The 15,844-nt window shown below is 44.6% G+C and overlaps 1 protein-coding gene and 1 long non-coding RNA gene across 10 annotated transcripts in view; both read left to right on the forward strand.

Moving 5' to 3' along the window:
* LOC132417573 (uncharacterized) overlaps nt 1-7,370 on the forward strand; it is a 73,603-nt gene extending 66,233 nt beyond the window's left edge. Inside the window, exons 6-8 of the long non-coding RNA XR_009517876.1 lie at nt 1,333-1,457; nt 5,580-6,237; nt 6,367-7,370. This is a non-coding gene — a long non-coding RNA (uncharacterized lncRNA). The remainder of the gene's footprint in view (nt 1-1,332; nt 1,458-5,579; nt 6,238-6,366) is intronic.
* Nucleotides 7,371-8,309: 939 nt separating this feature from the next.
* The window catches only part of FBXO25 (F-box protein 25), a 98,396-nt gene continuing 90,861 nt past the window's right edge, over nt 8,310-15,844 (forward strand). For 8 of the 9 annotated variants that reach the window (XM_060001535.1, XM_060001534.1, XM_060001537.1 and 5 more), the window contains exons 1-2: nt 8,310-8,424; nt 14,712-14,852. In XM_060001535.1, coding sequence (XP_059857518.1) covers nt 14,719-14,852 — 134 coding nt within the window. In that variant the 5' untranslated portion in view covers nt 8,310-8,424; nt 14,712-14,718. Of the gene's footprint in view, nt 8,425-14,711; nt 14,853-15,844 lie in introns of those variants that run through there. The other variant, XM_060001542.1, reaches the window with a different exon arrangement.

The following is a 15,844-nucleotide window of genomic DNA, read 5'->3' on the forward strand; positions in this document are numbered from 1 at the left end:
GCTTCAGGCAAAGCACAGACAATGCTAGCTTTACAAGGCACTAATCCCATTCATGAGAGCTCGACCTTTGGGGTTCAAGAACCTCCCAAAGGCCCCACCTTCTAATGCCATCTCATCAGGCATTAGGATTTCAACTTGTGGATTTTGAGGGGACAAACTTTCAGGCCATAGTAACATCAAACTTTATCAAGTAAATAAGCAACATAATCTGGAAATATCTCCATTTACCAACCCTCCTGGTATATTCCTTCAATTCTGTTGTGAGATCAATAGAATCTTCTGGTCTAGAACATGAACATGCATATTTAACATTTTTTATATGAAGGATGTGTTTCATTGATTTGTTCATTCATTTATTTATTCAGCAAGTATCTAAGTGTCTAGTATGTACCAGGCACTGTCCTGGGAGCCAGGATGCATTGGTGAACAAAAGAGAAAAAAGAAAATTCTGCCCTGGTGAAGCTTACATCCTGGGGTAATTAATAAATTAATAAATTTATTAATACATTAATAAGGGTGAAAAATAGACCAGTGTGAGGGGGTTTCTGAGTGTCTGGGGAACGTTGCAATTTTAACTGAAATACTAAAGGTAGGTCTAATGAGAAGGCAACCTGTGAGCGGAGGCTTGATAAGTTAGGAAGCCATCATATGTAAACGTATGATACTTGCAAGTCACCTGAAGACCCAGCTTTCACAAGATCTTGTGCAGACACTGTCTACAGGGCAATTTTCCTTCCATGCCAGGAGAAGACAAGGCAGAGCAAGCGGGCATTTCACTTGTAACAGCAGGAATCACAGCAAGTCTGTGTTTCCTTCTTATAAATGCCCTTTTAACGTTTTATAGCTCTAACAACTATTGTAGACAGCACAATTGTCCTTCAGTCAAAGGAGAAACATCTATATAAAGTAGCTTATTTATTTTCCTCTCAAGATTTTTCTTTAAAATACATGCAATTTCCATGGACCTATGAGGCTCTCTGGCTTAGAACGCTGGCTGAATATTTTCCAACAGTACACTTTTCCTCCCGGTAGGGAAGGATAATATCTTGAAACATGAATCTCCCTGACTTCCATTTATCTACTCCCTTGTATGTGACTTTGCACTAGTTAGAACATCCATGTTACCTTGAAAAGAAGTAGGAGTTTTAGAGCTGGAATGAGAAGCAGAAGAAAGGGTAAATGTTTGATGTATTTTGCTGCAACAAGTCAACATGAGGCAGTGGAACCAAGAAACAGAAACTAAGCTCCTGTCTCTAGACTTTGCTGCATCACCGGGGCAACTGGACAGGGTCACTTAAGCAGCACACTAATCCTTGGGATTTCCGTCGGCAGCTGCCTACCATCAGACCCATGGGTCACAGAGACGAGAGAGCCCAGCTGTGCACGAAACCTCACCAAGTCCCAGCCAAGTAGCTACACTGGGGACCCTCCACTGCCCTCCACAGCTCTGGACACGTGTAAGTTCCCTCCTCGGTTTGGTTGTGCCTCAAGGTTTCCCCACTGTATCTCTAAAATATGCACCTGGGATTGGGCTCCCTGCCTAAGCATGGTCCTAGCTTTGGCATTTGCTTTTCTTTACTTCTGCCCACTCAGACATAGTAGAGAAGTTCTTCTCGGAAGAATGACTTCAGCAGAGAAGTTGCGGGCGGTTATGTGCCATTCCTTAGGTACTCCTCAAACGTTAGGCTTTCAGTGACGCTACACCCACCCGTGGCTCAGGTCACTTACGTTGCTCTGGGTTTCATGTTGCAGTAAAAGCAAAGAGCATTTGTAGAAAGACTGAGCAAAATTGTTGGTATTTTTGCTGTTCTTTGCTTCCCCTGTTCGTGGAGGTGGATTGAGACACCTGGAATGAGGCTCTGTGGGCCAGCAGATAGAAAAAAGGTGAGCCGTCACAGGGCCAGGAAGTGGCTCCTCTGTTTAGACATCTCTATGAGTGTGGGTCCTGGTGTGCACAGAAACAAATTCTGGCCCTCGTACACACCTACTCTCCTGGCTGTGGCTGCCTTTATCAACTCGGTCCCGCAGATGCAGACTCCCTAACGGTGCGAATTCATCCTCTTTCTCTCCTGCCATCCTCAGCATTTCAGATGAAGCTGAGGTTTTCATGCGAACAGAGAAGCTAAATTTCTGTGTTCTGGTTATATAGTTCCACGTGTGCATTAGACACTATTTTCCAACAGATGAGAATCATTTCTGTTGACATTTTCAACCATTCAATTCCACTTGCTTTTCTAAATTAGATTTGCTTTAACTTCATTTTCTCCCAGACATTATTGGAAGAATGATTATGGAGCCCATTAACCATTTCATCATTTTATTGCTGATAGCCAAACCAGAATTAATTTTCCAAAATTATGTAGCACATTACCATAATGATTTACTAAAATCCAGGTGTATTTAAAATACTGCCTTTCTATTGTTTCTGTTTCTTTTCTTTTTCTTTTTAAAAATTTTTTATTTTATTTTATTTATTTATTTTGGCTGCGTTGGGTCTTTGTTCCTGCATGTGGGCTTTCTCCAGTTGCGGCCAGCAGGGGCTACTTTTCGTTGCTGTGCGTGGGCCTCTCATCGTGGCGGCCTCTCTTGCTGCGGCTCTAGGTACGTGGGCTTCAGTAGTTATGGCACGCGGGCTCAGTAGTTGTGGCGCATGGGCCCAGCTGCTCCGTGGCATGTGGCATCTTCCTGGACCAGGGCTGGAACCCGTGTCCCCTGTACTGGCAGGCGGACTCTTAACCACTGCGCCACCAGGGAAGCCCCTGTTTATTTTCAATTCTATCAAAAAGCAGTAAACTTCTGCTGACAAAATTGCTTGGAAAAACCCAGTTGTTCATCAGGCAATGTTGCTGTTTTCCATTTATTAGGTTTTTACTGTAGCCCTGGTGATGGGGCATCTGTGGCACATTGCCTTCATTTGTACGACTAGTGACCCTAAGCAGAAACTCGGAAAATTCTCATGGCTGGACGTGAGAGGATCTTCTCATGCCTCTCCTTTCGAAGAAGGGTCCCCTTAATAGACTTTGCTCATCTCACCCAGAGGCTGCACCTCTGTGCTTCCTCCCAGGAGGGTATGGTCCGTCGTCCCCCATTCAGCAGAGGGACAGAGTCATGATGGGCAGGAGACCAGGGTGACCTAAGGTGACTGGAAGTCTGGGCCAGTCAGAGAGCAGCCCAGCAATGCTGTTGATAAAAGGCTACAGACACCTTAGCGACCACGCCCAGCCCATGGTGGTCTCGCATTTGGTGGACGTGGGGAGAGGGATCTGGGACTCCCAGGCTCAGAGGACAGCAGACACAGAGACCATCTGCTGTGTTAGGGGAAGAAAACCATGTTTGGCATGGGAGGCTCGGCCCCAGCTCTGCCGTTCCTCCCCCAGCTGAGTCTTGAAGGTGTGGCCTTATCTACAAGGACAGATTAGGCTCCACGCAGAGTTCTCTCTTGGTTCTAACAATCTATCGAAGTTTATGCCATTGCTTGGATCTCACAGAAAGCGATATAGAACCAAGAGAAGCACATGCCAGCTTGGAAATAACCATGCAGAGGACGAGCCAACTTCAATACCACATCTGAGGTGACTCTGAAGGGGATTTGTTCCCAATGTTCCAGCCGTGGTCGTGTTGTGTAGATCAAACGATGTTGGCTGGATGGGCAGCCAGCCTCTCCTTCCCCTCTCCACCGAGAACTCTACTTTCAGGGCTCTGTAAAGTGTCAGACCCTAGTCCCTGCCTTCAGAGAGCTCATGGTCTTCACGCAAAGCTGAGATGTTTCTGTAAGTCGAGGGCAGGGCGAGCTGGGATATAATTAACTGAAAGAAGTTACAGGAAACTGTGGTTGGCTAATGACTGGTAAAGATTCAAGCACTGGAGGGCTGGGGGAAAGAGGATCACCTGAAACAGGCATCTCAGGGGGGCGCCCTCCAGGGAGGTGGACATGCAGTGATGGTGTCAGACAAGCCAAGTCACATCCTGGATCCACGTCTGCCTACTTGTGGGGTCCCAGCAAGGTTACTGAGCTTTCTCGAAGCCTCGGGGCCTCATCTTCAAGACACAGTAATAACAGGATTGACCTTTTAGGGTTATTTGGAGCATAAGGCAAGCAGAGTGCTTGAGCACAGCCTGGTGTGCAGTGAACAGTAAGTAAAATTTAGCCATTTACACCATCACTGTCATTATCAAAGCTGTCATTGTTATCAGCATATAAAGAGAGGGTTAGTCTGAGCCTTGAGGAGTGGGGTCATGTGGGCAGGCTGAGAATAACTCGGGACTTCATGGAGATGCTCCCTTGAATTCGTGGGTGGAATTTCAAGACACCAGAAGTGGGAGAGACTTACAGATTTACCGTTTTTGTTTCTAGATTGAAGTGCCTGCTTTCTGAGATTTACGTTAGAGGAAAGGGAGCATGGCTCTAAGATGTTACCGAAAACATCTGCCCTGTTAGAGTCCATATTAAGTTATGAAACTATGTTTTTCCCCCTCACCTGCCAAAGTGAATTTTAGTATCTTCTTATGACTGCTCAGGCTAAGGTGATCTCCCTGCACCTGTGACCCCCATCAAAGTTCACGTGTGCGAATGACCTGGCCCTTCCTTGGGGTCTTTTGAATTTTCGTTTAAATGTTTGATTGCTAACACTTCTTACATGTATTTCCTGCCTCAATCACAGAGCCCAAGCTCCTAGCGGACAGGGAAGGTTTCTACATTTCTGCAGTTCCCACAACTCTTAATATGATTCTGGGTGTGGGGTAAGCCCTCAACATATTTGCTGGTTGTTTGATTTTTTTAATTCAATATGTTGCATAAAATTTGGCCAGGAATATGTCAGATAGAAATGTTCCTCCCAAAGAAAAAATATGTATTGGCTTAGCGAGGTTTAACATACTTGCAGTGAAATGCTCAATGATATTGAACACAGGCATAGTCTCATCCCAAACTACACCAGACACTCTCATCACCCCAGAAGGCTGCCCTGTCCCTACCCTGGCCCCTCAAAGCCACCACGGGCGTGGTTCTATCGCATTTCACACGAATGGAGTCACACGGCATATACTTCCGTGTCTGCGTTCCTTCACTAAGATACTATTCTTGACAAGCGTCCACGTTGTCGCACGTATCAGCGGCTCATTCTCTTTCCACGGCTTGAATATTCCAGTCTGTTAGTCCACTTCCTTGCAAACAGATATCTAGGTTGTTCCAAGGAATAAACTGCTACGAACATTATTGTACACGCTCCTCGTGGCCCTGTTTTCATTTATCTTTGATAAATACCTAGGGTGGAATGTGCTGGGGCATCTGTATTAATGTAAACATGTCCATGAGTGGAGTTTGAGACAGCCTTGATACAGAGCAGGGCCCAGTGGGGTTCCTGGGCACAAAATCCTTCCTGTGTCCCCATTTCTTTGATTATAGGAAACAGGCTTCAGTCAGCCTCCATGACCTTCCATGAGTTCCATGGGGCAGATTCAAGCAGTTTTTAATTAGGGAAGGGAGGGAGACTCAAGAGAAACAATAGAGCAGCCTTGGGGCAGGGTCCTGGTTCCCCATCAAGGAATACACAGAACAACGTCTTTGAGCTGTTTTGCAGGTACTGAGACCCCCACCAGGTGGGAGAAGTTAACGGTTAATGGCATGCTGCCCACAGAGGCCGGATTCGGCTTCAGCTCTGCGCCAGGTGAACAGAGAGGGTTTGGAGCTGGGTGAGGAGTTGTGGGCTTGCAAACTGGCTGCTCTCAGGATGAAGCCTGATGACGACATGTCTTGTCAGGCAAGTACAGAGTTTCAAAAGTGGAGGGATGAGGTGCCTGCAGGTGGCTGTGCAGTCAGCCTTCCCATCCCTCTGTCCCACGCTTACCACGTGCTCCTGGCCACCTCTTAGTTCAGGATCCTAAGATTCTATTCCGATTCCTATTTGAAAGATAAGGAGGCCCAAGACCGAGAGGAGATCTGAAACAAGCCAGCAAACACAAGCTATCTCCTCTTCTGCCCTGGCCATAGATGCCTGCTGGCCTGGAGGCATCTGTCAGAGAGGTGCTTTTGCCCCAGGCCTCTCCATATTTTGTACGTCTTTATAGCCATCACCCCATTTTCTCACTGTGTATTTGCCATCCTATATCTGCCTCGAACAGTGAGCTCCTGAAAATCAGGGATTTCAACTTCACATCCTCACCGCCTGCCATGGTACCCAGCATGTGGTCTGTGTGGTCACCCTAATGTACCTACTGCCCTACCAAGTCTGCACCAAGGTGACAGGGTTTTGTTTGGGTGGTTTGGTTTGGTTTTTATTTTGCACCCCAGTATTATCATTGCATAGAAAATAGAATTAGTCTTCATGTGTTGTATAAAGATGCCATTAAACATCTTATGTGTTCCAGACAGGGTGGAGCATGGAAAAAGAGACAATTCTCTGAGCCTGGATGGAGCAAAGCTGAGCTTGTCTCCAGAGGATCAGGGACACACTCCCCAGCGGTGTAGCAGCCTTCAGGACGCATGGGGGCCTCGTGCTGGCTGCACCCCAAGCCCCCGGTGAGGCATGGAGGCACCAGCACGCCTGTGACCAGTGACTGCCCCAGCTCACTGCTACAGCGGACCCCAGCTTTGGGGAGGGGCTGCAACAATGTGTTTAAGTGTCCCCAAATCCTTGGATCGAATCACAATTGGATTATTTTTAGGAAAATAAAGAACTCGAAATTCTCCATCATCCCAGTTGATAGACTTGTTAGGTGAAGGGACGCTGGCACAGTCTGGTATGTAGGCCCCTCCTTCTGGGTCACTGCTCCTGAGGCTGCGCCCGCCCCATGGCAACTCCCCCCTCACCTCCAAGCTCCCTCCCAGGGGCTCTCCCCTCACTCCCGGGGCTCCACAGCGCCCAGCCACACCCTGTCTTTGCGGAGCATCTTCCTGCCCCTCTGCTGCTTTCTCCTCCTCCACTGGTGAAGTTTCTAGAGGCCCGTGAACATGCTCCTCTTTACAAGCAGAAAGCTAAGTGCGCTCTCAGAGATATTTGCTGGACGGAATTGACCTGAACCACTTGGGGGGCCCCTGCGTTTCTCTGCGGATGGCTGTCACTTTGCTTCCTCTCAATCCAGCCAGTGGGACTCCTTCACAAGGAGCTATGTGGACGTTGGCCAATTAGTCTAGACTTCATACTCCTCTAAGCCCCGTGGGGTGCCGGCGGGGCTCTCGCCCTGGCAATGTCGACCACAACTCCACTTGCACTTGTCTTTGGCCCAACAATTCCAATGATGGTAATTTACTCGCAAACACACCACCCCAGAAATTTAAAAAATAAACCAAAACCACCCACGCATACAGCTACTCATTTATTACTCATTTATTTTTAACGGCAAAATATTGGAAAGAACCGAACGCTCATCCATGGACGATACCTAAAACTAGGAAAAGAAGGGGGCGGTTCTTACATTGAGGATATGCAAGCAACACTGCTGACCTCTGTCCATCATCACTTTCCCATAATTTTAAAAGCATGTAGTCAAAGAACACTATTATAATAAGCACATGAGGAATAATTTACAAAATTATTTTTCTAAAACATGAATACCTACTATATTTTACACATTTTACAAAAAGAAAAATACTAAGATCAAATACTTATGTCCTGCTCACCATACCCCAGGTACTGTTTTGAATGTTTGACCATGTTAATTCAATTTTCATAAAGATCCTGTGAGGTAAGCCCCGCTGCCGGCTCCATTTTACTTGCGGGGAAAGTGAGACACAGAGAGGTTCAGGCCTTAGTTAACGCCCACGCCTCTCGGTCCTGCTCCGACCCAGCCGAGAGCTCGCACTGGCCAGAACCGGGGTCCCTGCTCCTACCCTGCCCTCCGGAACCCCACATTCTTGTCTCCTAACTGGGAAAACCCCGCTAAATCGTTTATAAATACAAAGTACTTGGGCCTTAAAACTCAGTATACAAGGTAATGAGGTGCACAGGGGGATTGGGGGCAAATCGAAGCTGCATTCCCGAAATTCAGGTTGAGTTGGAAAGCTGAGCAGCCTGGGTTGAGCGGATTCGAGTGTCTGTCTGCAGTCGGCCCCGCAGTCACGACCTAGGTGACCTACGCCTTCTCTGCTCCCTCAGCACCTGGGGCTTCTCAGCGCCCGGACGACGCCCCCGCCTCCCCCACGAGCCCCACGGGCCACACCCACTGCGCACGCGCGGGCAGCGGCACGGGGGGGGCCAGGAGCGACGCCCACTGCGCACGCGCGCGCCGCCGACTCGGGGATCAGGGTAGCAACACGGCCGCGCGGAGCCGCGCTGGCCAATCAGCGCGGCTGGGGGCGGGGCTTCCCCGCGGCGCTCCCGGGTAGGCGGTGGGCGATTTCCGGCAATAAATCCCGACGGGCCGCCGTCAGGTGCCGGCTGGGGGTTGTCAGTGCGCCAGGTGGGGCCCGGACTGTCGGCGCGCCAGGTAAGGACTGGGACGCCGCGCACGCTAGGTGGGGACTATGGGCGTCCGCGCATCAGGTGGGCACGGAGGCAGTCTGCCTGCCACACGGCGCGGCCCACCCGTCCTCAACCCCACGCCCACCCTCCGCGTCCCGCAGCCCAGCTCCCCTGCCGCCCCCGCCTAAACCCGCTCCCACCGGGTCGGCCCCCTCCTCCCCCGGCCCGGGGCCTCCCGGACCACCCTTCCCAGGCCCGGCGTCTCCGGCGTCTGCCCTCCGGCCTCGTCCTCCCCAGCCCCTCCCGCGCGGGCACCTGCCCGGGCCTGCCCTAGTCCTCCCGGCGTCCGTCCTCTGCCCCCGTTCTGCTCCGGCTCCGGCCCCTCTTCGGTTGCCTTTCTTATTTTTCTTGAGCGGACGCGTTTCAATTTTGCGTCCTTCTCTTCGCGGTAAGCTCCGTTTGGACCCTTCTCCCAGCCCTGGCCCTGCTCGGACTCATCTTGAAGGAGTGTGGGGAAATGTGCCTTTTCCTGCGGAGCCCTCCTTTCTTACGTCTTCCAAATCCTTACCTCCAGCCCTAATCACAGAAGACACGTTTTACCTTATTCTTTCGTGTTCCACTTTCCCCTCTTACGGGAAGGTTTTGCATTTCCGTGAGGCATCTGTGATTATCTCTCAGGCCTTCTTGCAGTAAACCCCATTTCTGATTCTCAACCCTCGGTTTACCATTTCTTGATGGTCTTTCTGGATCAGATTCTTCCACATTTATAAGCCTTATTCATGTTTGACCCTCAATTATTTGGAAATCTTGTAAGGAAGAGAAAGCAATAGAAAAAGCCAAATGCTTATCAAATTGAGAATCAGTCATTCTTATCTCAGAACAATGCAAATTATTTTCTCAAAATTTATGATGAAATTTCCAGTATAAGAAATACTGGAAGAGAAACTCCTTTGCCAGCTTTTTTCTCTGAATATGAAAGTGCCTTTTATTTTCACTGTAACTTGTTTGTTTCTTATCTGTTTGTAATGTGTATAGCCATAGCTCTTGCTCTACAGGTATAGGCTTTATTGTTCTGAAAATCAGTTTAGTAATTGAGGAGAGTAAGTACTGTTATACATGTAACCTTTTCAGATTTTTAGAGCTGTTTCCTGTCATGTTTTCCTTGTCTTAGTGTTTTTATATTTAGATCAATCATTACTTTAGATCATATCTGGTGATGTATGACATATAAGCTAAAAAATGTAAGAAAAAAACCCCTGCAGTTTTATGACATCTGTTTCTAATAGGGTGTTCAGGAATTGCTGTTTTAAAAATATAGTGGTAGAGCATGGATTGTGAATTGAGATTCCATGACTGTAAATCCCAGCTCCACCAAACTTTTTGCCTCAGTTTCTTCATCTATAAAATAGAGATTTAAAACTTTTAAATGCGGATTGCAACATTTCCTACCTTATACGGTAGTGTGAGGACTCAATGAGGTAATAGAGGTAAACTGCCTAGGGTGATGCCTAACCCATACTGAGATCTAGAAAATATTTGCTGCTGTTATCATTAGTTAACGGAAAGTGTACTTGTTGAAGGAAAGACATTTCTTGTCTTGTGCAGGAGTTTCCACTGGCAAATGAACTTCATGAAGCCCTGTTCTCCTGCAGTGCTTCACCCCCATGTCCTGCCATATAAAATAGAGATTGAGGGAAGATCTACAGCAGATGGCCCCATATGCTCTCTGACATTAGTTGGCATGAAATGTGCACAAAATTGCAGATTGTACCAGCTATTTTACGAGAGTAGCCACTTTTGAGTAGTTGCTCTTACACATTTAATAATTTTCAGGAGTAATTTCTAGTTCTTATTTTTGTATTTGGAAATTATCAAAACAAAGGTGATTTTAATTAAATTTATAACATGATAGCAATTCAGATCTTTTAGCAGAACAGATAAATAAATACATTTCCATAAAAAATGATGGGTTGTCATCATTCCAAAAGTTTAACAGTATTTTTCAATTTGCAGACTTGTTAGAGGCTTCAGACTGGGACTATTTTTGAAAATTTGAGACCCAAGCCTTTCACATTGCAACTCGTGTGTTTTTTCTTTCTGTTTTTTTTCTTTTCCCTGATGGCTTTTTTGTTATTGTTTGTAATATCTGTGCTTCCAGAATCTCTGCTTTAGTTCATGAACTAAAGCATAAAGTATAAAGATTACATATAAGTACTATATAAGATTATATATTATAATAACCTATGATGGGAAAGAATATGAAAAAAAATGTACATAATTGAATCACTTTGCTGTATACCTGAAGCTCACACAACATTGTAAATCAACTATACTTCAATTTAAAAAAAAGTTATATGCAAGTGTAAAGCATAAGTATAAAGATTATACACCTATATGGAATGGAATACACACATTTATTTTGAAACAAATCTTTTCCTCTGTGTTGAAAATAAAACTCTTGGAAATGTACTATTTTTATTTCCGTGGTCCATTTAGCTGCATTTCACTCCTTCCAAGCCATGGAAATATAAACACTTAGCAGCTGAAAAATTCAGGCTAACTATGTTTGTTTCTCACAGAGTTGTTAAAGTCAATATGAATGATCTGTAGGGTTTTGGTAGTTGTAAAGGAATCAATTATCTTACAGGAAACCCCTAGCTGACTCTTAACTTTACTGCAGAAACTTAGTGTAAATGTTACAGGGATTGCTTGTGAGGCCTGAATATAAGTGCATTAAGTGGTGAGTGGGCATGGTGTCTAAATAGGCAAGTACAGTGTGTGTCATCAAGTCTTAAAATATCTTGTTATCTGAGGTGTTGGTAAGAAGTTTCTGTTAAGTAGTTGTTCTTTCTGCCTCTGTTCTCCCCTTCAGTCTGTCCTTCACACCCTGGCAAATTATTGTGAAAATAGCACTGCTCACATTGCTGGATTGCTCAAAAACTAAATTATTTAGAGAATAAAGTCCAAACAATTTTGATATTCTGCGTTCTCCTAGTCCCCTTTCCAATCTGTTCTCTATTTCAGCCAGCCTATTCCGCTTATTCTCAAACATGTCACATGTATTCCTGTCTTCATTTTTTTCACCCACCATTTCTGTGATTGGTATTTTTTTCCTTTCTTCATTCACTTAAGATCTAACCGTGCTTTAAGGCCAAGCTCATGTCCTAGTTTCTCTTCAGAGGTTTCCCAGGTGGTTTGCTTTTTACTCTGAGTTTCTTTTAGTTATTCTCTCTTTACCACTCATTTAGTACTCATATTACAAGATTGCATGTATGCACATTTATATACATATGTATATATTTAATGAGAAACCAATTTTATTAATTTAAATATATGAAGACTTCTAAATTCTACAAGAAAGGAAAAAACTAAAATAATAAATTTGTAAAATCTGTGAGCATACAGATCACAAAAGAAAAAAGGAAACATACTGGGGACAATTCTTCAACTGCATCAGGAATCAAATAATATAGGTTAACAATGTCACCATTTCTGCCTTTCAGATCAGCAAGTCGTGTTCTGTAAAAATTGTCACGTGGGTAATACATTTTCATCTAATAAAAGAAATATTAAAAATAAAAATGCCTCAAAAAGTAATGTAAAATCACTTGAAATTCAAACATGCAGAGATATTCACTGTTTACATTTTGCTATATCTGCTTTCAGATTTTTTTCTGTACACACATGTATAAATTTGTGCCTGCATGTAGAAATACACAGAAGTATCACATATATTTTCCTAAAACTTGCTTTGCTTTCACTTAATATACTGTGAATATCTTTTCATGTTAACATATATTTGCACAATTATTGTTAATAGCCATTTACAATCCCAGTGTAATAAAAAATATATATAACAAAACCTCTTTTAGATATTTTATAGTTGTTACAGTTTGTTCCTGTTACAGAGAATTCTTCAAGGGACAGTTTTCTACGTAACATCCCCCCTGCCCCAGTTTTATTGAGATATAACTGACATATAGCACTATGTAAGTTTAAGGTGTACAACTTGATGATTTGACTTGCATACATCATGAAATGATTACCACAATAGGTTTAGTGAACATCTATCATCTCCTATAGATACAACATTAAAGAAAAAGAAAAAATATTTTTCCTCATGATGCGAACTCTTAAGATTTACTGTTTTAATAACTTTCAAATATAATGTGCAGCAGTGTTAATTATCGTGTTGTACATTACATCCTTAGTGCTTATTTATTTTATGACTGTTGGTTTGTACATTTTGACTGCACATATGCATATATTTTAATATATTTTAAATATACTTACATATATTGTGTGTGGAGGGGGTTTTCATTTGTTCTTTTAGTTCCTCAAGGGTTTACTGGTATACCCTTCGGGAAGGGACACATAAGATAATGACACATTTAGTCTGTGTTTATATGTTTGTCATTGAAGTAATACTGTATTTGACCTATTAGCAATATTCTGCACAGTTGCCACTTGATTTTTTTTAAACGCAGTTTAAATATGATATTGAGAGATACTTTGGCAATTGTCAGAGGTGGTCCTCAAAGACATTCTTCTCTTGTTCGTGTTTTATGAGACTAAATTTGTCGTTTAAGCATCATCTACTACATCATGGTACTTGCCTTCTTTCGTAAAAGTATTCTCTGGCTTCTGTCTGAAGCTTCATGAAAAAGTATCAGACACCTGCTATTGGAGACAACCTTAAATAATCTGGATGGACTAGACATGGGTGGTGGCTTTTGCATTTTAGGGTGATCAGTAGTTGTGAAACAAGAGTGGGAGATGAGGCTTATCAAAATAGTTTTGAAATTTAAGGAATTATTTTTAATTATCTTCTAAAGAAAGAATTTCAGTTAAACAATATATGACTGAAAAAGATGTGTTCTGATTATTACTTAGTTTAGCAAGGTTTTGAGATCCTCTTGGTACAAAGGAAAATTACTTCATACGTTTCATGTTGAGCACTTGTAGTTGACACAGGAATATTGTTGAAGAGTTATAATTTTCCTCTGAAATTTTTTTGTCTCTTCTAAGCCAGTATAAATGCCTATTTAATGGCCTATTTTTTGTTAGTTACATTAAATATATTTGGGAGATGGTATTTGAACACTTTCATCTCTTGTGTACTCTGTGATATGATGTGATATGATACTTCCACATTAGTGAAATATCCCAAATCTACGTCGTCGGACATGAGATTAATATAACACATTACTCTATGGAAACTTTTTGTTGAGTCATCAACTACCTTTTTGTAGCTAAACACGATGTATACTTTTAAATTCTTACCGAAATGGCTTCTTTATAACACTGTCCTCTCTGTTGATCATTTCTTTCTTAAACCCATTCTTCTCTTGCCTTCCCACTTCCCCTACGTCCGTGGCTCTTCCTGTTCGGTGTCCTTTCTCGCGGCTCGTCTTCACCTGCTTGTCCCTTCAATGTCAGCGACCCTTGAAGCTGGCCCCTTGGCTTTCTTCTGTCCCCACGCCGTCTGGTCTCTGTCTGTACAGTCTGGATGCTGGCGGTTTTCCTGCCTTGCTCTCCAGCCTTACCCTCCCCTCTGAGCCATTCATTCAGTGATTGTTGAGCTACCCTTGTGCGCCGGGCATCGTTCCAAGTGTTGGGATACAGAGTTGAACAAGACATCGCGTTTTCTTGAGGAAGGCAGACTGTAGCCATGTAAGTAATTTCAGACAGCATTTATTACTAGGAAGGCACTAGGCGCTGGCAGAGACCGAGTAGCCCTGAGGTCTTTGTGAAGCTCAGGTCTGGTTGAACTGTCTCCCTGCGGAGTGGAGCTTCCTTTCTCGGCCGCTTGGTGTCCTCAGAATGCAGTCCCGCTCCTTTGACTTTGTTTGCCCCCAGTGGCCTCTCCATTCTCACTTCCAGCCACTCCCCACTCCCCCTTACATGGTCAACCTCAGGCAGACTGGACTGTGTACAGGGCTGAGCATCAGTGTTTCATGTTCTGTTGCTTCTAATTTCTGGCATGAGTTTTCTGTTCGGTGTCATATTCCTTTTCTTCCTCACTCCCTGACTGCTTGTTCTTCAGGCATGAGCTGAGATGCCACCTCTGGGAAACCTTTCATGACACGTGCAGGGCTGGGCTAATAAATCCACCAGTCCCCATCCATCTTATTTTAGTACAACTGAAGTCCTGTGTTACCTTCAGTGTTTCACCTCAGTGTCTAGCTGGCATGTAAGGCACGTGCGGACATTTAAATATTAAGAATTGTATTCATTAAAGTTAACGAATAAATGTTCTAAATGAAAAGAAACTTACATCAATTACACATACATTTTTAACCTAAATTATAGGAGAGCTATGCCATTTTTGGGCCAGGACTGGAGATCTCCTGGATGGAGCTGGATTAAAACAGAAGACGGCTGGAAAAGATGTGAACCCTGGAGTGAGGGACTTGAAGGAGAGAATGACCGGTGTGGCGCCAGCCACGGCACGTGAGTCGCAGCTCAGCAGAGCCACACCGTCCCCGCCTGACTCTTACGGCTTCACCTGTTGGAGCCCATGACTTACTGCTTGGCTGGGAGTCCCCCCCGCACCTGCACAAGGCTGGTGTAAGGAAACAAGTTACTAGCCAAAGTCTGAGCCTGGTAGATCGCCTAGTGCCTACGCACAGATGCTGCCGTCTTCTTTTTCATTTGAGACGTTTAACCCTTACAGTAGTCTGAGAGATAGGTATTATTCTTATTAACCTCCCATTACAGCTGAGGAACCTGAAGGAATTAAAAGATGTAGTTTTGGCGGCCTGCGTCAGAGGCCCATGGTGACAGTGGCTTGCGCGAGACAGGAGTATAGTCTTCTCTGTCAGAGGCCTGAGTTGGTGAGGTGGCCTTTAGCTCTGCCATCCCCAGAGGGTAGCCTCGTCGGCGGGGTTCAGGGTGGAGTTCTGCCCCCACCTCCGCATTGTGCTTGGCAAGGTAGAGGAAGAGGGTACCTGTGCCAAACCTCACCGGCTGGAGTGGGAGCTGCAGGGCAGGCTGGGGGTTGTGGTCTTTCTCCAGATGAAAGTGAGAGATTGCATGGATGCAGGAGCCGGCCCGCGTGGCCGTGGTGTGCTCACCCGCGATCCCCGTCATAAGTGTATTTGAGCATTTGGAGGACTGGGGAGGTCTGCAGACCTCTTCCTCCAAAGTGTGACGGGTCTAGTCATCCATTTTACTGCATGTGTTTATCTCACATTTGCATAACTATCAATTGTGTATTTCGAACTGACAGGTCATCTGTTTTTCTGTTAGGAATTTGGTACCTTTAGACTGGAGATTGGGGTTTGCGGTATTTAAAGCAGAAATTAATTTTATATTTAAGATTATAGGAAGGATAACACACAGTGTTCGTTGAATTTATATTGTGGCATTTCTCTGCCATTCTGAATTCTAAAATGTCAGTTTAAAAAAAGCTGTAATGCATGAAATAGAATGTTACTGCTACT

Source organism: Delphinus delphis, chromosome 21 (assembly GCF_949987515.2).
Source record: "Delphinus delphis chromosome 21, mDelDel1.2, whole genome shotgun sequence".
Taxonomy (NCBI): Eukaryota; Metazoa; Chordata; class Mammalia; order Artiodactyla; family Delphinidae; genus Delphinus; species Delphinus delphis.